The following is a 15,560-nucleotide window of genomic DNA, read 5'->3' as shown; positions in this document are numbered from 1 at the left end:
ATAATAAACTGAATGGCATCAACAAAATGTTTTCGGTGGCTGCTGTACTCGACTAATGTAGTATATGAACTTGCTTGTCTTCGCATATAGAATGGCTCGTCATTTTGCATAAAAGTGCTCCATTATAGCTGGGATACTATGTATATATACGGGGTGGCAAATTTTAAGTTTTGCGGAATTTTTAAATATTGGCTCTGGCAGATAGCATAATTATTGTAATTGAGCTGGATTATTTGGAAGAGGCGGGCATTACTAGCACGACAAACCGAAACACACATTCAACTAATTAACAGAAGTTCACTAATTAACTGCTTAATATTGTTACAATGTACGTTACTGTATATATTGCAATTTACGAAGTGTAGCCGGGGATCTTGCAGGAGGTAACGACTCGAAATTAATTTCCAGGATGACACCATTTTCGAGATATTATTTCCCGAAGTGTAAGACCTCACACCACTGATATCATACCAGGAAGTCGCTCAACACTACAGACTCAATCACGCAGCTCACGAAGATGCAAGTGACAACATGCAGATTGTTGCAATCCAACACGTTTCCACACCCAACGAGGCTACAGCTCATGTTCCCGGCACAATATGCCTAAGAGTGTCTACACTGCGAACAGCTAGGAACCCTTTGTCACGTTGTCATAGAGTGTAAGAAAAATCCAGACTTGCCACCCCGAGCCCCCCTACCCCCAAGAGCGGTGGGAAACGCTGCTGTCCAAGCTCCCACCTCTCGGATCAAGTCTTCTTTGAGTGAGAAGACAGTCGTAGCCAAGATGGCACGTGGGCTCTCGCTGAAGAAGGAGCCCCTCCGGCAAAATCGTCCTCTTGCTCAATAAAGATTGAAAGGAGGATGAGGTGGAACAATTGCCGGCTATGTATACCAGGCTAACCCCACTTGCTTCAAAATCATCATCACCACCACCAACACCATGTTTCCCTCTCTTTTCAATTTCACACGCCTAATTCTAACGCATTATAGTTTCAACACCGGAAGTTTATGTTTAAGGGAAGTTTATTGCAACAAAAACGTTCTTGAAAATACATGGGCACTTGGCTTCGTGTACAAAAAAAACATTACATTACTAATGACAGTGGCACATATATAATCAACAGTGCGCATTATGAAAAAAAATTCAGCAGCCCTCCCCCCTTGGAGAAAATGGGGGTCAGCGAAGCTTGTCGTGTCCTGACCTTCGTCAGGGTTAACGTAAGGTTCACGACATGTCACCGTAGTAAAACATAAACGTTTAATAAATGTATGCATAGAAGGAAGGAAACGTAGAACGCAACGGAGAGAAAAGTTGCACGAAAGGGAAACCAAAGTAGAAGGAAAGAGAACGAAAAGTAGTAGGAAAGGGAAGGGAAAGTAGTAGGTCAGGCACACACACAACAACCTTCGCCTTCCCCGTTGGGCAAGGGCTGGTGAATTTCTTTCTTTCTTTCTCTCTCTCTGTTTCTTTCTTGTCTCTCCCTCCCCTGCTATCTTTCTTTCTTTCTCTCTCTTCCCTGCTCTCTCTCTCTCTCGTCTCTCTCTTTCTTTCTCACTTTCTGTGTTTCTCTCTCTCTTTCTTTCTTTTTTGGTATTTGTGCCGAACTTGTGCCTGCATTGGTATGCAGGCACAAGTTCGAATACCCTAGCGCAAGACAGGGGTAATTGGAGATCGCAGGGAGAGGCCTTCGTCCTGCAGTGGACATAAATATATATATATATATATATATATATATATATAGGCTGATGATGATGATGATGATGATGTGCCATTGAGCTTCGACCCTTTCGGCACTTTCGCCAGGGTCGGCCCACTTTTCAGCGTGACACCAACACCACCGCCGAAACTTGTGAGCCTATAAAGCTTCGCTGAAAAAAAAAGTTGCAGTGGCTTAGCTCGGCTATGCCAGGATATACGTAGCGTTAGCAAAGGTTCAGCTGATTATTCTTAGCTTTCCTGGTTGTCTCCTACGCTCAACCGCTAATTGCCAGGCAACTACTTCGGGATCCGATGAGTCAAGCTTCTCCGTTCTTCTTCGCTGTTGAGCAGCATTTGCGCTCTCCTTCTCCATGGCTATACCACACTGGCAAATGCCAGTCAGAAACGCAGCGGCTCCAGCGCAGTGTCAGACGGTGACTGCACAGCGAGCGCGCGCCGGCGCCAGTGCGTCTACCACGGCTACGACGTCACTCCTCTGGAATGCGCAGACCGGCGGCGGTGAGTCGCGCGCGGCGGCGGCGGATTGCGCGAGATGTGCCGGCTGCGGTGGCTCCGGTGCGCAAGCCGTGTGAAATCACTGATCCTTGCGCATGCGCAGCACGGCTCTTGATGTGCCGCGCGAAACGGGCTTGGCTAGGCCAGTGTAGCTAACGCTACAAAAAAGCAAAACCCACCAGGGTTACGTACAGGTCTGGCAGGTGATCTGGCCTGCCAGAAATTAAGGCGTTAATACCGTGAGCCTCCGACAGCCGGGCAGTGCTTTGGAGCCAAATGCAGAGCGTGAACCTCTTCCTTATCCCAAACAAAGCTGTAACAATTGCTCTGGAAAGGTTGCGAGTTTCTAATCAGTAGTTATTCAATATCAGGGACAAAACGAATCGCGAGAATGGCTTTGCAATTCGGTCCGCCAGCAACAAAAGCGTTTTAGTCTGAAATATCTCAAAGCCCAATTAAATAAGTGCAATAACGTGATAATACAGGTGATATTACTGTATACAGAATAAGGCGCATGCAAGAGCATACTCAATCCATTAGCAGCTAGTACTGTCAGACTTTACCTAACAAATTGCAAGTAATTATTTACTTGCAATTAATTTTATTTTATTGTGGTAGCAATTGCCCAGACGCTCGAAGCCCAAAAGAAGCCGTCGGTGCCACCGTTGTCGTGCGGTCCCGCGCTCGATGGCGCATGCGCAGCTAGCGCGCGAAGGGTCAGAGCAATGCCTCCTACATCAGTAACACAGGGTGCCGTTTGGCCGCAAAAACGACGAAGTCAACGCGCCGTCAACGCTACGCTCGTAATCGCCTGGGTGGCGGAGCCGAGGCAGCGTTCTGCCTTGAGCTGCTGGCATAATAAGCTTTGTGCGCACGCCACTGTATAAGCGCAACTAGCGTATCGGCTGAACTGCTGTTGTGTATGCACTGCTCCGAACGAAACGGATATAGTAAACGTCAACCTCACGTCATCTACTACTTCACTGGCCGCGCATTAACGCCGATGCCTTCCCGTCGGTCTCATTTCGTGCGCCACCCAGGTCCAACGCGCGCAACGCCCCCTGGCGACGCTCCTTATCACGACAACGTTGTGAGACGCCTGGTAGCTGATTGGGCGCTGCTTCTCCTACGCAGCTGGGAGTTGATCTGCGCGCTGCATCGCGCCAACGTGACGCTCTCGAGTATGGATAGGTGGGACACCGTCTGAAGAGATCAAGCGCAACTTTAAGCCTAGCTATCGCTGTCAATGCTTCGCTATTAAATGCGAAGCATTTCTTGGCGAACATTTGCCGCTTTGACAGTATCTATCTATATATCTATCGATCTATCTATTTATCTATCTCTATCTATATAGCCGCCTAGGTCTTAGTACTCTCATGGTCGTTTCCTTAACTTGGTATTTACCAAAATTGGCATAGTATGACAAGTCTTGTATGGCGAACATAAATGGTAAGTCACGACATGAATGGCGTGACATGCGTGTCATGTAGGCCATGAAACAGTCACCTACGTATTGGTGCTCTCATGGTCGTTTCGTTAACTTGGTAGGCTCCCCGCACACTGCTTCGCATAACATCGATACCCACAGGGCGTGGGATCTGCCGGCGTTTTTTAAAGCCGTGCCTGCAGCCTGGCTGTTCCCTTGCCCAACAGGCCAACCAATCACAGAAGAGCACGCCCGCCGCGCGCGCCGCTGGGTTCCTGGGCGAGCTCCACCAGATGGCGCTCGCCTCCGCGCATTCGCGGGAGCGGCGGCGCCGCCAGTGCGGGGGTAATAAAACGAAAAAGAACCAGAAAGCGCCCCTTGGCGCATGCGCTTCTGTACGGTAGTGAGGAAAGAAACACTGCTTGCGGATAGAATGGATTCGCCTGCAATAGCCTGCAATAACGTTCTACTAAAGAAAGCTTCGCTTTAAAAAATAGTGTAATTCGATCATGACGCCATGTTCATCCTATTTTAGGGACTACAAGTCGCTCTATCTGACGCCGTACATCCAAGCGGGCCAGATCGACTTAGCCAGGAACTTGAGTCGAGTGAAGTTGTTCGAGGACCACATCGGGGCAGAGACGCACTCCGGCTACATCACCATCGACAAGTGGAAAAAAAGCAACCTCTTCTTTGTCCACATTCGTGCCCTGGTGCGTATTTAATACGGTAACAACCTGTGGTCCACTATACTCTCCTTGGGACAGCACGTGTGCTTGACTAGCACAGATTCGACCCGCAGCAATGACAAATATACGTCAACTTCGAAGCAGTAACCCCGAGCACTTTTCTGTGATGGCGTTTTCATATTTCTCTACAGTGTATAGGTATACAGTATAGACAAGAGCAAAACAACAGCAAGCTGTTCCCAAAGAAGTGTCAGGTCGTTCGTAACCACCATTAACGTGCGCGCGCCTAGGATCTTAACGAGGCCATATTTCTGTTGGTGTCTTTACACATAAGGCAACAGCAAAGCACAAGAAGCTTGGTGAAGAAGAATGTATCAAATTGGATTTTCCTTTCTTTTTGGTTGTATGTGTTTCTCTCAAGTATTTCTTATTCTGCTGTAATATGCGTCATAATTGGCGCGACGAATACCACCCCCCGCAAGGAATGTCCCATGCTTCGAGAACACATCAACAACAAAAGAATATTATTCAGATTCAATCCACATCTTGTAATATATAAGCGAAGCCTTCAAGTGGTTAAATAAGGTTCTGAGTTTTCAGAGTTTATTTCTGAGTTAATTCAGAACGTGGCCTTCTGAGTTCTTTTTTTTCTTTTTTTTTGTAATAAATTCAGAGCTTTTTGGTACGTTGGAATTTACAATACGGTTACACACCCCAAGATCAGAGCTTTCTGGGTTGTACTTATGTTTAAGTTTATTGAATACTTAGTGCAGATACAAAAGTATAGATATTTAGTACAGAAAAAGGTCCCATAGTGTAAACACTGTAGGGGGACCTTTGATAATGTTAAAAAAACACAAATACTATTTAACAGCAGAAAAGCAGCGAAATATAAAATTACAAAAATACAAATACAAATGCAAATACATATTGAGGCGAAACAATAATACAATGGAAAATATAAAACAATATGGATAAGGCATAATCTGAAGTAGGAAACGAAGCAAACAGTATTCAAAACGACAGAGTTGAAGTTTTGTTTAAAAGACATATTCAATAAACGGTGCTATAGGTTAAACATGAAATTGCGAAGCTGATGTTTGAATGACGATATAGAAAAGGCACACCTAATGTTATAAGGCAAATAATTCCAAAGTTTGATTAAAACAAATCCTACACTTTGAGAACCATAGTTCCCTCCTTGGGGAGTATAACATTTTTATTGGAGGAAAAGCGCGTAATATTTGAGTTCGTAAGGTCTTGGATAAGAATAATTTCAGAAGACTATAGTCTTTAATTCCTTGATAAGCAAATGTGTAGACTATAAATTTGATTAGATTGTCAATGTTTCGTATATGCAGTTCCCGGTGCCGATCAGTAGCATGTGAACGTCGGTTGCTCCAGTTGAGAATGCGAATGGCTTGATTCGGTAAATGTTGAAGGGAAGAAAGGTGGCAATGATATGTTTGACCCCAGGAGGCAATACAATAATTTAGATGACTGTGAATGAATGCATAATATAAGGTGATCAAAGTAGTCAAGTCAAAGTAACATCTAGCTTTTAGTAATACCCTAGTACCATAACAAGATTTCCACTGCAGCTCATTATAATGCAAATTAAATTTTAAGCGGAAATCAATCTTGATACCAAGGAAGGAGCAATCATCTGATAGATGAATTTTATAAAGAGGGGCATAACTTGCATGTTGTTTATCGACCTAGAATTAAAAATTAAAAACTTACTTTTCGAGGGATTTATCAAAAGATTATTTTTAGCACACCATGTACTAACGTTAATAAGTTCTGCAATAAGGGATGTTGTAAGGTTGCTTATATATATAGAATTACTCGAACATAAGAGAGTCGTGTCGTCAGCATATAAGATGCATTCTGATAATGTGGTTAGACACTGTGGAAAGTCATTATTGTATAGCAGAAATAAAAGCGGACCCCTAATTGAGCCTTGCGTAACGCCGATGTTAATTACTTTTTTAGTGTAATAGATGCCAGAGATAGATATTAATTGCTCACGATCACATAAGTAACATAATTTTCTTCCAAAATTTAGGCAATCATTCTGTAATGCAAGAAAACTGTCAGTATACGAAAAATCTTTATTGAGCAACTGGTACCAGAATCATTATCACCTGTTACGACTTGTCCTAATATATAGACGTACACAATCCAATGTTTGCATCTGCAACTGGGGCACGCTTCTTGTTCCCGAGTTCCCGACATGGAAGTTCGAGAACGCCCTTTCGACGTTCGCCCTAGGTACTGGGAATGCTAGGAGATCCAATGCATAGCGTGAAAGCAGTGGCTATGGCATGGAAATGGATGCGCCAAAACACCGTCGGCTCAACAATTTATTTCACATCATATGCCTGATATTGCAAAAAGTATGCTGCAAGTCGGGGGCTATCATTGTTACCTGGCACAATTAGGGCAAACCCTGGCAAGTAAGTCTCAAACTTCGGGGGCAAAAATCTGTCTTTACGTTGTGGTTTGTACCCAGTACCACGATAAATCGCTGTTACGCTGCAGTTCGCTGGTAATGTACTTTCGACAGTACGCTTCCACTTCTCAACCGTAGTGTAGTATTACTTCCTAAAAGAACCAACTGCGTCAGATTGCTTTTCCTCATCAAGAATGTCAAACATGCAATCAACTTCCTCAACGGAGCTCATTAGCATCTCATTGCTCCACAGAGCAAAAAGCATTCAGGTGCACAGGAACCACAGGGTAGACTTGGTGGACTAGCTTTACCAGGAGAAATCTGCGCGCATTGATGGTTTGTGTTCTGACAAATAGGAAAGTAGGTGCAGCACCGCGGAATTGGAGAGTGCAACATGGCGAGTAGCGCTCTGTTTGTGTCCTTCCCCATCTACTTGCGCAAAACGAACACTTTCTTAGCAAGGACACGTGTTTCGATTACGTTTTTCTATGTCTGGTCCAGTTTGTTCCGCTTTGGCGTTGGCTTTTTCTGGAGATGTCTTGCATTGAGGTCTTCGCGGCGAAATGAATTGACAAGTCTGAGGAACAAAAGCCATCTTCGAATGTTTCACTGCGACGTCCCCTTGAAATCGGGGTATTTCGGATAAATTCAAATTCGGAAAAATTTCTCCGGCGAGCATTCTCCGGAATTTTTCGGAGTTTTTCCTATTTATCTGAAAACGCAGAAACCTAGTTAAAATTAAATACTTTACAACATAGTGTGGTGCGTACAAGTGTCTTTATTTTATTCCGATGCAACGTCTATTTTCATGAAATACCTGTATGGCTCCGGCACATACCCCGTGGCTTAGAAATGCGGTGGCCCAAATATATATATATATATATATATTAAGGCAAGAGAAGTCATTGAAAATTATGCATTATTCCATTGAGAGGGTTGTGCCCTTTACAGATGCGTATGACTGGACGAAGTACTTATCGGCTTTATGAACTAATTTATTGTTTGAAAACGCTGAGCAAAAGTGCTCTCACGCGCACTGCTTTGTTGGTCAAATATTTTGTGTTATTTAAGCCGGAGCATCCGACGGCACACGCGCTGTTCTTAAAAAATTGGGCAGCCCAGTTTAAGAAAAGCAAATGTGCCGTTAAATATAATGCGCTTTTTCCTGGAAGAAGCCTGTGTGCTTTCGAGACACCTATGACGCTAGAATACATGAACAGGCTTTATGGCGCGATGCAATGCCTGATTATACTTAGAGCAGACGTCCACTATCTCGCACTACTTTGTCGATCAACATGCTCTACTTATATGTAGGCCTGTGCTGATATGCATATACACAAATACGACCGGAGAGATACTGACCGACCGGCGGATATCAAGCAGCAGTGAGCTGGCGAAAAGTTTCGCTTTACCCGCCGTGGTGACCATAGAATGTTGCGTTGCTAAGCCCAAGGGCGCGAGTTCAAATCCCGGTCGCGTGGGCCGCATTTTGATGGGAGTGAAATGCAAGAACTCCCGTGCGCCGTGTATCGGATACGCGTTAAAGAACCCGAGGTGGTCGAAATTAGCGCACAGTCCCCCACTACGGCGTGCCACATTATCATATCGTGGTTTTGGCGCGTAAAACCCTAGACTTTTTGTAAAGTTTCGCTTTAACACAATGGGAGACGGCGCTCGATGACATGATGGCTTGCGCAGAGCTTAATTGTTTGGCTCGTGCAGGCCAGCGTTACTGTGTCTACAAATCTGCCTCTATATTCTTCGCGTTTGGTTCTCCGCGCAGCATTATTGGAGGAGCGCGGTGCCTGGAAGCTGTCACCCTCAAACACTGAAATTGGTACTTTGACTTTCAGTAACGAAATTTGATAACTTCTTGATTGATCGTTTCAATTGAATAACTAAATGATCAACGAACTGAAATAATAATTTCATGCAACGATTCATCCATTCTTGTTAGCATGATGTCCCAAGTAAAGACAAACTATACAAGAAAACACGACTAAGACGAGCCTGAACTACCAAATCAAGCATGCAATCATCAGGTTAGCGAAAATGCGCCAACTATCCCGCGAAAATGTCTTATCGAAATCTATCCATCCACAGCTACTCACGCAAGCTTCATAGGTAATGGCTACATGGCGTTATCCTAACCGTGCGGATTTCCGAAGAACGGCATCCACTGACGCGTGTGTTTGACCTCTCCCTCCTCTATATCTATCGATGACAAACGCATTTGCTCATTCGTTGGTCATTCATTCATCACGCAGACGCCGAGGTCATTTTTTTTTCTTCTTTCAACTACAGAAAAACCCGGATGCCTACCCGCTTCTCCTCTGGCTTCAAGGTGGTCCGGGACTGTCGTCCCTATTCGGCGAGTTCCTCGAGATCGGACCCCTCGGCATTGACGACGAGGGCCACCTTTTCCAAAGACGAAGCTCTCTGCAGAGGCACGTGAACGTCGTCTACCTCGACCAGCCGGTGGGCGCCGGCTTCAGCTTCACCAAGAGCCTGCTGGGATACGCCAATAACTTGGACGACGTGGCCAGCGGTGTGCTCAATTTCCTCGACCAGTTCATCAGGATGTTTCCCGAGTACACGAACCGAACGTTCTACGTGGGAGGAGAGTCTTATGGCGGTGAGAGCTTCTGAGACCTGTATCTATGCACTCTACAAGCCGTCCTATCACGTTAAACTCGCCGCGGTACCTCAGCAGGTATGGTCTTGCACTGCTGATTTTAAGATTGCGGGTTCAATCCCGTTAGCGGCGGGCGCATTTCTGCGGGGACGAAAACGCTCGTGCGCTTGGAGTTCGGTGCATGTTAGAGAACCCCGGGTGGCCAAATAGAAAAAAATTCATAAAATTCCCCTAAAAATGGATAAAATTAAACCAAATAAGTATAGAATAATGTAAAATAAGGAAAACATCATGAATTAACGCATTCAGTAACCCAAATTAATGAAAATTCGATCTAAAACGCCAAGCTGATACCGAAACTAGTCAAGAGAGGGCGCGCCACAGCCTCACAAGTGGAAAGATTCCGCTAGGGCGCGCTGAAGAGAGCCGTTCTCGCGCTCCGGGAGGCTCTTTCTCGCCGTGGACGTCGAGCAGCAAGTATACTTGGAGCTACAGCGGGAGCGCTCGCCCGTGAAAGACAGCGCTTACGCAGGGCTGATCAAACGGTGCGCGCCCGAGAAGCTGAAGTTGCTCGCCAGCGCCGGCAAATAAACCCCAACATCGTGAACAGAATAGCTAAACACAAGATAAAACAAGATAAACGCCACGGAAACACCGATGAATCACATGCTCCGCACTTCCCCAGCTTTCACGTTCAGTGGAACTGCATTACCGCCAAGTTTACCCTTTTTTTTTTTAATGTGACTCTAAAAAAGAAAAATTGTGGGGTTTTACGTGCCAAAACCATGATCTGATTATGAGGAACGCCGTAGTGGGGTACTCCGGAAATTTGGACCACCTGGGGTTCTTTAACGTGCACATAAATCTAAGTACACGGGTGTTTTCGCATTTCGCCCCCATCGAAATGCGGCCGCCGTGGCCGGGATTCTGCAGGGTTCCAGTACGGTATGCGCAGAATATTCTAGAACACTGTTGCCCCTGAAATCCAGCCAAGTCACTGTTGAAATTATGCTTTCAATGGGGATTCCGCCTGGTGTTGTCTACTAACCACCAGAGTGTATACACGTATATGTCTAGCGTGGGTATCTTGTCAAGACAGTTCCGTGGTTGTGGCCCTCTCATAATTAACGGCATGAGGATTCTTTTTTTCACGCCGAACTACATTATTTGGCCTTCAGCTGCAGCTACGTCTACGCTGTAATACAGCTATTTCCCACGTCCAGCGCGCATTGTGTGCTCGGTCGTATGCTCGCAAAATGTGGTATTTTGCTGCGATGTGACATTACCAGCATGACGCGGCACTGCGTGGCTAAGTGATGGATCCACCGCTTTGAATGTTCCTTCATGATGAAAGCCAAAACTGCTCAGATAACACGAAGAAATTGTGCAAGCAAAAAAGAAATATGTTACTGTCAGATCCCACATTTGTCTGTCTTATCGTGCGTATTTCGCTTACATAAAAAGGTTCTTCTCTTCTCGCAAAAAAAAAAAAGAAAAGAGAGAGAGAGCATGGAACTATGAATGATCTACGAGGAGAGTATACTGTCAATTTCTTATTCTTAGAGGGTTGGTTTCGAAACCAATAATCCAACAAACACGCATCAAAGCGCTGCCGTATGTAAATTTCAATGCGTACCGCCAACCGCCTATTCACAGGTTTGCAGCAGTTATGAAACGCCTAGAACGTCTGGCAGAAGAAAGAGTAATTCTTCTTCTTCCTGGGGTTTTACGTGCCAAAACCAGTTCTGATTATGAGGCACGCCGTAGTGGAGGGCTCCGGATTAATTTTGACCACCTGGGGTTCTTTAACGTGCACTACAACGCAAGCACACGGGCGTTTTCGCATTTCGCCTCCATCGAAATGCAGCCGCTGGGGCCGGGATTCGATCCCGCGACCTCGTGCTCAGCAGCGCAACGCCTTAGCTGACTGAGCCACCCTGGCGGGTGGGCAGAAGAAAGACTAAAACTAGCCAGCAAAGCGAAGTTTCGTAGCCTTGCTCTGCACGGCTGACCACTGCTGACTTAATTTCTTCGACCATGACTCCACTCGGCCCCTGCAAGCCACATTCCTCAGCCTAACCCGACTCTCCTTGCGTGGTGGTCTGCCTCGCACGACTATCTATTAGAATGTGTTGATGCAGCGTGTCCAGGGGGCGCTTTCAACCAGCGAGAGATACGGCCTCTAGATAAGGAAAGCACGTTCATCTAGAGGCCCTAGCGTGAGAGAGGTGGCCAGCTGGGCCAGCCGCGAGCACCAGCAGAAGCCGTCGACGAAATGCCACCAAGAGGCGCTCTTACCGTCGCCATGATCCAGGCGTGAAAAGCGGAACAGGCGCGTCTTCTTTACGGTACGAAAAGTGCTGTAGAACGTGAAAGCATGCTGCTTGGGAAACGCGAAGCTGAACGATGCCGTGCGGCAGCCACGGCACACCAAAAGCCTGCCGCGCAAAAGCCTGCCGCGCAGGCGAGAAAATCGGCTCTGCATCCTCTTTCGCTGCATCGCCTCCAGTCGTGTACACAACGCCCATGAAAGTGTACAGAACCTACAACCATCCATGACGTCAGCGTCATGGTGACGTCATGGTTGTAGGTTATCCGTAGTCAGTAGTCCTCCCATATGACGTCCCTCATAATCATGTAATGGTTTTGGCACATAATATCCCAAAATCTAAGCCCAACAGACACGTCCACTGTGCGTAGTAAATGGGATGAGCATTTATGGTCGCGTTTACGCGGATACCGCACACATCCATCCAACACACTAACATTTGCTTGCACACTTGCATAATCTGGTACGAAGGCTTCGCTGGAAACCGATTCACACAGGTTCGTGGGAACCGCTACGATCTTTTTTTTTTTTTTCTTCGGCCTCATCTCGATGCGCTGCTCCTCGCCATGCCAGCTTTCTGAGGCGCCTTGAGCACAGCACTAAACCTTGTTATCGCTTTAATGCCTTGCCCTCGGGAGAAACTGTCTATTTCTATTGAGCGCTGGAAAATGCCGACAGTGTTACGTCGGTCTGCTCTCGTGCACTGTTGAGACGCGACGCTTGAAACTCCGCTGGCGGTGGTCCTCGTCACGCCAGTGTCCTGAGACGCCTTAAGCACAGCACTAAACCTGGCTGTCACTTTCAATGCTTCGCTTTCGGGCGAAACTACCATTTTCGTGTGTTAAAGATATATTTCTTAAGTGTACACGATAAAACACATGGTATATACTCTTGTGTATAGGCATTCTTGGGGGGAACGTCACCCAGTTCGCGGCAATATGCTTGTCTGTATCTAACCACTTTCACGCCAGCTTGGAACACTGGGTATTTTCTACTTTGCATGCGCCGTTCTTCGACGAACCTCTTTCACGCCAACCTGAATGGCTGGGTGCGTGCCACTGGATATGTGGCACGCACCCAGTGGCACGCACCACTGTGGCACGCGTGCCACTGGAAATGAAAACAAAGTGCAGCTAACGACGATGCGTATACAATTTCGTTGATGCTTATGACCTAAATCTCTCACGAATAATGCCGAAATGCAAACTCCAAATCACGTGGATGGAGAGTGTGAGACGAATACGCGCAGCCATGTCACAAGTGCGAAGGCGACGCATGACGTTTGTTCAAGGAAGAACGGTGATGGCAGGTTTACGCAACGAGAAGTTCGACACGTTATCGAGCAACATTTAGGAATTCCGCAACTCTTGTGTGACAGTAAAGCATAACCATCCTGGATGATTGGCCAAGAACGGACACACGCCCAGCGGCACATTCCGAAAGACTAAATTAAAAAAAAAGTAAATGAAGGAATGTGTGAATATAATTCATCATTTCATTAACGTATCGGTGTACATTAGAGATACATGTGAGCCGACACTGTATATTCCCGATTTATGTAGGAAGTTACTTTTTATACGTAGAACAGCAGGTGGGTGTACACTTGGGGGGTCAGCATACAACGGTTATACAAACCTGTTTACTGGAACTTTCATTGGGCGCACAAATAACCTCTGTCTATTCACGAATATATCCGCCGAGATACTGACTGACCCAGCAGCGATATCAAACCTGCAAGAGTAGACAAAAAAAATCAGATTACTTTTTTTTTCAATTTTGTTCCACAGCTAGGTTCTCCGTCGGTGTTTCTCACGCCATCCACACCGGAAAGGAGCCGCACGTCCCGCTGCACCTTCGAGGCGTGATCCTCGGCGCCGGTTTCCTCGGGCGCCTCATGAAGGTGGCCGACTCGTCGGAGTTCCTCTACGAGATGTCGCTGATCACCAAGAAGGGTCGAAAGAGCCTCGCCGAGAACTTCGCCAACATGAGACGCAAGGTGAGGACCCTGATCGGCAAACTGGCCGCGCTGCTCCGGCTCAGGAAGACCATCTTCACGTCGGAGAAGGATCCCACGCTGTTCCAGAAGCTCACGGGCTTCAACAACCAGGCGAGCGCTCTGTACTCCGAGAGGCCCCTCAACATGGTCCAGTACGAGAAGTACGTGCAGAGCGACGAGTTCAAGCGAGCCATGCACATCGGCAAGGACGTCGAATTCATGAAGGCCGAGGGCAAGGTGTCGACGAACCTGAAAAACGACTACTTGACTGACATCAGGTACGCTCGCTTGCGGCGGCGCTCTGACAGAAATCATGCCATCGCCAACGCGTGTGAAAACGTTCAACAAAAATCAGTGTGCAACACGCGCGGCAGAGGCGATATTACTTTTTTTTTTCTCTTCTGTTGTTGCATGTGAAATACTCCATTGTTTAACGATTCTAATCCACGCAAGGAAATCATTGGTGTTCTTTTGTATTACTTAACAGGATGTGCAACGCATTAGCACTACCACGAGAGAAATTCAATATGTGTTGCTAGTGGACAGCGGGTGTAACGCATCTGACGTTAAACTGCATGTATGCTTGTCTTCGTTTGGTTATGGTGATCAGTTTGCATGGCAACATTCAGCTGCGGAAGTATTGACGCTATATACCGTCTTTTCTTTGCTTTACGTCTTTTTTTTGTGTGTGTTTCTAGACCATACAAACTTTTTCAATATCGCCTGAGGCAGATAGCTTAATACTAGTCATTGAGCTGGATTACGCAAAGGAGCGAACATTACTTGCACGTGAAATCGAACTGCATAATCGACTGATTAACAATCACTAAATCACCAATTATTTTTTATTAATTACTTTATGGCACGTGTTGCAATTTACGAATTCCAGCCCGGCGAGTTCACAAATAAAGAGATTTAGCAATGTTTTATTCAGCTCATTTCACTAGCTTGCATAGCTACAACAGAGTTTACATTTATTACTTCCGTGACATTATAGACTTAGAAGTGGGGACCGAAGAAAATTGTGGGCCGCAAGTGCGCACGTTAAGAACCCAAACCAGTCTTGGGTTCTTGCTTTCGCATGGACATAAGACCCAAAAAGGAAAAACGAAAACTAGCGTGGGTCCCCAAGCGTCTTGGGTCTTAAAACAGCATACCTAATTCGTACTACTAACACAGTGATTATGTGTATTAAGTTTATTATTTGCCCCTTTTTGTTCAAAAGGGCATTCTATTCATTTTCACTTGTAAGAAGAAATTTTCTTTTTTGCTTTCAAGCACCTTTTTATTATCCCCACTGCGGCGTTCCGAGCGCTCGGCCCAATGCTGTCTGCGTTTGACCCATTCTCAAGCTCTACTGCTCCTCTATACCCAAGAGCAGTCTACCCAACGCGGCTTGGAGACCCACAGTCTTGGGTCCCCAATTCTAAAAAAAAACTCTCTATTAGCCTTCCTACCAGTTTCATCAAGTGTGCTTTCTTTTGACGAAATGTCCTCCTATTTCGCTTCATCAGTGACGAGATAGAGGACCTGCTGCAGTCGTACCAGGTGCTCTTCTACACGGGTCAGATGGACACGCTCTTCCCGTCACGGAACCTGCAGGAATACTTCCGGTCCCTGAACTGGACCGGCGCCGAGGAGTTCCGGAAAGCGCAGCCGATTCACTGGAAGGCGTACCCCACGTGTCGTTCCGTTTCCGGCATCGTCGTGAGGGTGCGAAAAATGACGGACGTGGTTATCTTCCGAGCGGGACACTACACCGCCGTCGACGAACCGGAAGTGGCCAATAGGATGATGCTCAACTTCATCGAGGAC

At 46.3% G+C, this 15,560-nt stretch overlaps 1 protein-coding gene across 1 annotated transcript in view; it reads left to right on the top strand.

Annotated features, from left to right (window-relative positions):
• LOC119465755 (probable serine carboxypeptidase CPVL) overlaps nucleotides 1–15,560 on the top strand; it is a 30,631-nt gene that overhangs the window by 14,089 nt on the left and 982 nt on the right. Inside the window, exons 2-5 of the mRNA XM_037726223.2 lie at nucleotides 4,177–4,354; nucleotides 9,090–9,420; nucleotides 13,537–14,023; nucleotides 15,260–15,560. The exon at nucleotides 15,260–15,560 is cut by the window's right edge and continues 982 nt beyond it. Of these exons, the coding sequence (XP_037582151.1) occupies nucleotides 4,177–4,354; nucleotides 9,090–9,420; nucleotides 13,537–14,023; nucleotides 15,260–15,560 (1,297 nt within the window). The remainder of the gene's footprint in view (nucleotides 1–4,176; nucleotides 4,355–9,089; nucleotides 9,421–13,536; nucleotides 14,024–15,259) is intronic.

This window comes from Dermacentor silvarum, chromosome 10 (genome assembly GCF_013339745.2).
Source record: "Dermacentor silvarum isolate Dsil-2018 chromosome 10, BIME_Dsil_1.4, whole genome shotgun sequence".
NCBI lineage: Eukaryota > Metazoa > Arthropoda > Arachnida > Ixodida > Ixodidae > Dermacentor > Dermacentor silvarum.
Note: the sequence above shows the minus strand (reverse complement) of the source record. Positions and strands in the feature narration are given on the sequence as shown.